The 6,145-nt window shown below is 50.1% G+C and overlaps 1 protein-coding gene across 4 annotated transcripts in view; it reads right to left on the bottom strand.

The window, feature by feature from the left end:
• Positions 1-320: 320 nt before the first annotated feature.
• ESR1 (estrogen receptor 1) overlaps positions 321-6,145 on the bottom strand; it is a 265,106-nt gene continuing 259,281 nt past the window's right edge. For all 4 annotated transcript variants that reach the window (XM_036248186.1, XM_036248187.1, XM_036248188.1 and 1 more), the window contains 2 exons: positions 4,372-4,555; positions 321-555 (listed from right to left, as the gene is read on the bottom strand). In XM_036248186.1, coding sequence (XP_036104079.1) covers positions 321-555; positions 4,372-4,555 — 419 coding nt within the window. The remainder of the gene's footprint in view (positions 556-4,371; positions 4,556-6,145) is intronic.

Here is a 6,145-nt window from a genome sequence, read left to right as displayed (position 1 = left end):
CTGAAACGCACAGACTCCTCTGAGCCCCAGCTCGGAGAATGAGTTCGGTCCTGAAAAGCTACAGGAGTCCTCATGCTTAGCAATGCAGCAAAGGGAGGGGGAGAGCTATTACAAAGAATGTAGCCCTGGAATCCCTTTGGCTGTTCCCCAAAGAGGGCGTGCCACTAAGAACTGAGCAAGCAGATGAACGGCCACTTGGTATAAAGCCATGGTGGTTGCAAGCTGGAGTGTGTTCAGGAGCAGAATTTTGCTATCGTGGTGTATGTCGTGGGTAGAATGCTGCGGGGATTCTCGGAAACCTGGGGGGAGCCAGGGAGCTCTCAGACTGTGTTGGGGAAGCCCTCTGCCTCCCCACTGATGTAATATGTTTGCAAGGAATGCGGTAAAGTCGTGCCCGTGGTGGCCATCTGGCCCTGGTGCGTCTCCTCCATGGGGGCGCCCCCGCGGCTGGCTGGGGCGTGCAGGCGGTGGGCATCCAGCATCTCCAGCAGCAGGTCATACAGGGGCACCACGTTCTTGCACTTCATGTTGTACAGATGCTCCATGCCTTTGTTACTGCGGGTGGGAAGACAGACAGGACCGCGTTAGACATCGCAAACCCCAGGGCTGTTGGAACTCCTGCTCAACTGCAGAAGTAAAAACTCCCAAGACACATAGTGATCTTTCTTCCTGTTTAAAGAGCCTTTTTAGGATTTTCTTTCAGGTGGCCTCCTCCCACTGACTCGAATGAGATTTGATTCCCTTCTGTCAGCATTACATCTCAGCAGAGAGCAGATGAGACCAACGGCCCAGTCAGAGGGCGTTTTTCAAATGGGGAAAACAGTTCAAGAAGCTCTCCTGCTGAAAACTTCCAAATGGCTTCCCACTTCACTAAGAATAAAATCTGAATTTCTTTCCATGTTCTACAAGGTCCGACGGACGCGTCTTCCACCTGCCTCTCCCCAAGCACACTGTCTTTGGCACCCTGGTTTCCATGGCGCCCCTGAAGAAACTAAGCTCTCCTTACTTCCAGACTCAGGGTACCCGCATCTGCTGTTCCTCCTGCCTGGAGTGCACTTCCCTCAGGTCTCGAAAAGCCGCCTCCCCTGGAAGGCCTTCTGCCCCCCGATGGCCATGGCCTCGAGCTCCTGACACTTCAACCACCCCTTTGATGCTACTCTCTTTTCCTTCCTGAAATTCTTCTCTTTATGTGTGTCTGTACTTATATGTATTCTTGACCACCCAAGCATGCGCGCGCACGCGCGCGCACACACACACACACACACACACCAGCACACACACAGCACGTGCCACAGGGGCAGCAATCTGCTCATCCTGCAGGCTACAACCGTGCGAGAACATGGTCAATGTCCACCAGCCAGGCAGTAACTCGGCACAGGGAGGCGTGAGCACATGACCTTTCTCCTCCTCCACGCTCCGCCTGGGCCCTCCTCCAACAGCACCAGCCCTGCTCTGTCCCCCCCACACTACGAGGAAAAAAATAGAACAGCTATTATCTCTCTCGAAATTTTAAGAAGTATCATGAGTAGGCAAGACCAAGACAATGTCCTGGAATATAATTGCACTCTTTGTAGGGAAATGTCAGCACCGGTTGGAGACCTGCCATGAACACACAGCCTCCCAGCTGTCCGGGACTTACAAGACAACAACCTAAGGTATGGGTTCAAGTGGCATTTGTTTGTTTGTTTGTTTGTTTGAATTTAAAATGCCCTTCAAGTGAAATGCCCCCACCGGCTCTGATCCTGTGGCTCATGCAACCTCATGAAGCACGTCTTCAGGCAGATGAAACCTGGCGTCAAATTCTCCGAGTAACAACAGAGGGCTGGGCTCAAGTCTCACAAAACAGAGTTCTGTGTGCAGATAGAGTGTAATGAGGCACCAAATATGAGTGCATGTGTGTGTGTGCCTGTGTGTGTCCCAGCGAAGGAGAGAGACAGAAAATGCTCAACGCTTTCAATGCAATAGCAACTTCTTTCCAACTGTTCCCACAGTTGGAGCAGAAGCTCTGGGGAGCCTCTCACTGCTGCTGCCCTGAACCCCACATTTCTAGCAAGGCCTGTACATTTACTTCAGGTATATTTGCTGTTAACTGACTAGGTTTGCTAATGCTGAAAGGGCAGTTAACAGATTTGAAAATTCAGTGATTCCTACCAACAAGTAAAAATCTTCAGCCACAACAAATGGCTTCTACAACATCTTTGAAATCCCTAGCTCAGAGTGAAACCCATTTAACACATTTCTTCAAGGGGGAGTTTATTCTGGCGCATTCCCCACCCCTCTCTTTGTAATATTCATCCAAAGAAACAGATGGGAAAGGTGCGGAAATGTGTACTCCAAAGGCGGTCACCTACTCTTCCTGACCAAGGTGACTCCAGTGGAAACCACTGTTTGGGGATTTCAAATTCAGAGGGTCAGGGAAATACTCAAGTAATTTGTTCATTCGTTGATTCACTTAGTAATAACGCTGTGAGCATATATGATGCATATTATCTCATAGAGGGCACTGTGGGGGATACAAAAGTAACAGATACATTTATTTTCTCAAGAAGCTAACAATTTGCAAGGTTGTCTCCAGATAGGGTGGTGCCTGGGACTTTCTTGGACAAACTTCTTGCCACTTGACCCATAGCCTCAAGGTTTGAAAGCCCCTTAAAATGTAATCTGACGTTTTCAGACTCTTGGCCCTTCCTTACAACCACTAAGAAGAGGACTCTCTTTTTCATTCCTCCGGTCCTGGTGTAGGCCCGAGGTCACACATGGGTACCTGCCCTCTACTGTCATCACTGCACCTCATTTCTGTGGCCTTAGTGGGGTGAAAAATCTACCACTTTCTTCATCTCTTCCCTGCAGGCTGAATTTTTTTCCATGAGAACAGTATCCACTACGCCTCTGGCCAACCAGCTTACATGCTATTTAGAATGGAAATGAGGCCGCTGTCTGTAACTGGAAGGCTCTGCTTCCTCTGGTGAGACCCGTCCTTAGCTCCAGTATTGAGTGGTTACAATGGGCAGCCCTGTGCTCGGTGGTATGGGGTACACAGGGTATGCAACGCGGATCGTGATAGCTGCCTGACAGGTTGCAGTCTAATGGGAAGAAAGATAACACAATGGCCAGTAACAACCAGGAAGAACTGATTAAGTCCCAACTAGGTCTTCAGGGTCAGGACACACTCCCTGCAAGGAGCTACCGTGAAGCTGTGACAGATTAGCTTCCTGTTCAGAAATATGCAGTCTCCATGCCATGTGGCCATGGTCTTGACTTTGGGCTCTGTCATGTGACTTGTTCAGTCAACAGAATGTCAGTAGGCACGACTTAACTAAAAGATTAAAATGTACTTATCCAACCCGCCTTGCTTTCTCATGTCTCAGCCACTGCTGTGAAAATAGTATGTCCTGGGTAATCTGTGCACACAGGAAGATAAGGGACATAGGCACCCGACTGACCTGCAGGCCAGAGTTGGAAGCCACCTCCCAGACACGTCCAGCCTCAATCAGCGGACACACAGGCATGTGAGGGGGCCCAGCGGAGGTAAACAGAGCTTCCCAGCCTGAAGCAGACTCCCCCATGGCTCATAGAACAGTCGTTTGTGGCCAGAGCTCAGACTCTGAGGAAGCTACAAAGTTAAATAGGAGCTAGAACATAACAAAGTAACATAAGCAAAAGAGGGAGATTCTACTTTTATCTGAAAGCAGTAGGTACCCATTTCAAGGTCTCAGGTAAGTGAACAACGTGGTCAGATGTGCTATTTGGATGGTCACTCTCCAATAGCGGAGAATGGATTTAAAAGGATCAGACTGGAGGCAGGAAGTGTAGGTGTCTGGTGCAGAAATCCAGGAGGAAATGACGGGGCTTGGACTAGGGCACTGCAGTGGAGGTGATAGAAGAGAGGTGAGAGGGATGGAGAAGTCCACACTGACCCTCACGAGGCATCTGGGCACAGTCTCCCACTTGGGATTTCTAAGCGAAGTCAGATGATGATGAGGAAGCACAGGGATGTGCCCAGAGCCTTCAGAGGACGGGTGTCCTCGCAGACTTCCCTTGGTTAGATGGGACAAAGTAAATGACCAAAAGTGTCCCCTCCCCCGACATGCACACTGCACACCCTCCCGCTGTAAGACCTTGCCTGTGCTTCATGTTGAGTGTAAATGCCACTTTCTCGAGGAAGCTTTCTCTGACACCTGCCCTCTGTCCAGACAGGCTTGAGGCCTCCTTCTCCCCTCCTCCCAACGCAGTCATGCTTCTTACATGCCCGGAACTGTTCCGAGTGTGCGATCCGCACCCAGGCACCGCCCTCCCTGGGCCAGCTGTAATGCATGTTCGGGGGCTTGTTTGCTTTGGGTGTCTTCTGGGGGGGACCCAGGGATGCCTCACCTCATGTGCCTGATGTGGGAGAGGATGAGGAGGAGCTGGGCCAGGCGCCGGTGCTGCTGCTGCAGAGTCAGGCCTGCCTTGGCCATCAGATGGATCAAGGTGTCTGTGATCTTGTCCAGGACACGGTGGATATGGTCCTTCTCTTCCAGAGACTTCAGGGTGCTGGACAGAAATGTGTACACTCCTGAATGTGCAGAGAGAGAGTGAGAGAGGAACTCAAAGAGGATGAAGTCTGGGAGCCTAGCGGTGTGCCTGGGACATGATGCTGAGTCAGCACATTTCCTAGCACAGCGGTGCGGGTGGGGGGGGTCCCACTCGACCCAAGAAACTCTGTGAAATTCCTACATGAAAGCCAGTGTCCAGCACCAGGAAAGGCGCTGGTACCCTCGGGGACTTCATGGTTTCACTAGCCACCCTTCTCTAACAAGTTGACCCCACACAAACTGCCCCATTAATGCTGAGGACATTCTGTGAGAGGGGCACTATCCTTCCTTGTCAAATGAGGAAACCAAGGGCAGGGAGATGCATTAACCAGCATAACTCAATAGGAGAGGGCGGAGCTGAGAATGAAGCCCGAGAGGCTGATTCCACATCTGCTCCTGATCATGGAGACACTCAGGAGACAAGTGACCTCTTGGTCTGCCAAGTGACTGACAGGCTATTTTTCCAGGTAGGACTGAGCTCGCTGTTACATTTCAGGTCAGGTTTAGGGCCCCCGTACTTTTCATCCTCAGATGAAAGGTTTGTGATGGGGGGTGTAGAGGGCTGTGGAAAGGGCTGGTTTTCACTGTCAGGCATGATTTTTCCCTCTTGCCTCCCTTCCGGCACTAGATCCTGCGCCCCGGGCCACACGCAGACTCAGAACCAATCGGGCACTCTAGTCTTTTGGACTAATAGCCCCACCTCACATATAATTCCAGAAAAAGGTTTTCCTATAGGTCGCTGAACTGGGAGGAAGAGAATATGCAACTTTTACGTAGGGGCATCTTCCTATAGCACATGGAGCTCCGGTCTGCAGCACAGGGCGTTCCGACAGCAAGCAGAGGTGATAGTTGTGGGGCAGAGGTTGGGGGTTTGGGGGATCCTGGTTCCAGTTACATGGTCCTGCTTCTTACATTTTTTATTTGACCTTGGAACTTTCATAATATCTTGTCTAACACATAAATCCATAAAGTCCCTTTTTGGATAAGATAGTGTAAGTTGCCCGGCTGGTGTGGCTCAGTGGTTGAGCATTGACCCATGCACCAAGAGGTCATCAGTTCAATTTCTGATCAGGGCTCATGCTCAGGTTGTGGGTCCAATCCCCAGTGGGGGGCGTGTAGGAGGTGGCCAATCAATGTTCTCTCTCGTCGATGTTTCTATCTCTCTCTCCCTCTCCCTTCCTCCCTCTCGAAGTCAATAAAGAAAAAAGTATATTAAAATAAAAATAAGATAGTATGAGTTGGGTTTCTGTCACTTGCAACCGAAAGAACCCTGACTATTCAATTAAGTTGTGAGCTCAGCCCAAGGGCCAGAAGAAGGTGATTGGTAAAGGCGAGGGAACTGTGAGAACAGGAGAAGGTGGGATGGATCAGTCTTGTCCTGGGACCACAGGATGCATTTTCTACCAAGTAAATATTCCAGAATAAGCTCCTTTCTGCCTAATGATACCAGCTGCAGTAAGCAGATGAGGTGATATTTTCTCCTGGTTATATGTACTTAGCAATATTCTTTTGGTCTTATTTCTATTCCGTCCACTGGCCCTTTCATAAATCTGTTTCTTCTTCCTCTCTCC

The sequence above is a fragment of the Molossus molossus genome, unplaced genomic scaffold (assembly GCF_014108415.1).
Source record: "Molossus molossus isolate mMolMol1 unplaced genomic scaffold, mMolMol1.p scaffold_m16_p_8, whole genome shotgun sequence".
NCBI lineage: Eukaryota > Metazoa > Chordata > Mammalia > Chiroptera > Molossidae > Molossus > Molossus molossus.
This window is presented reverse-complemented; position numbering and strand designations above follow the sequence as displayed.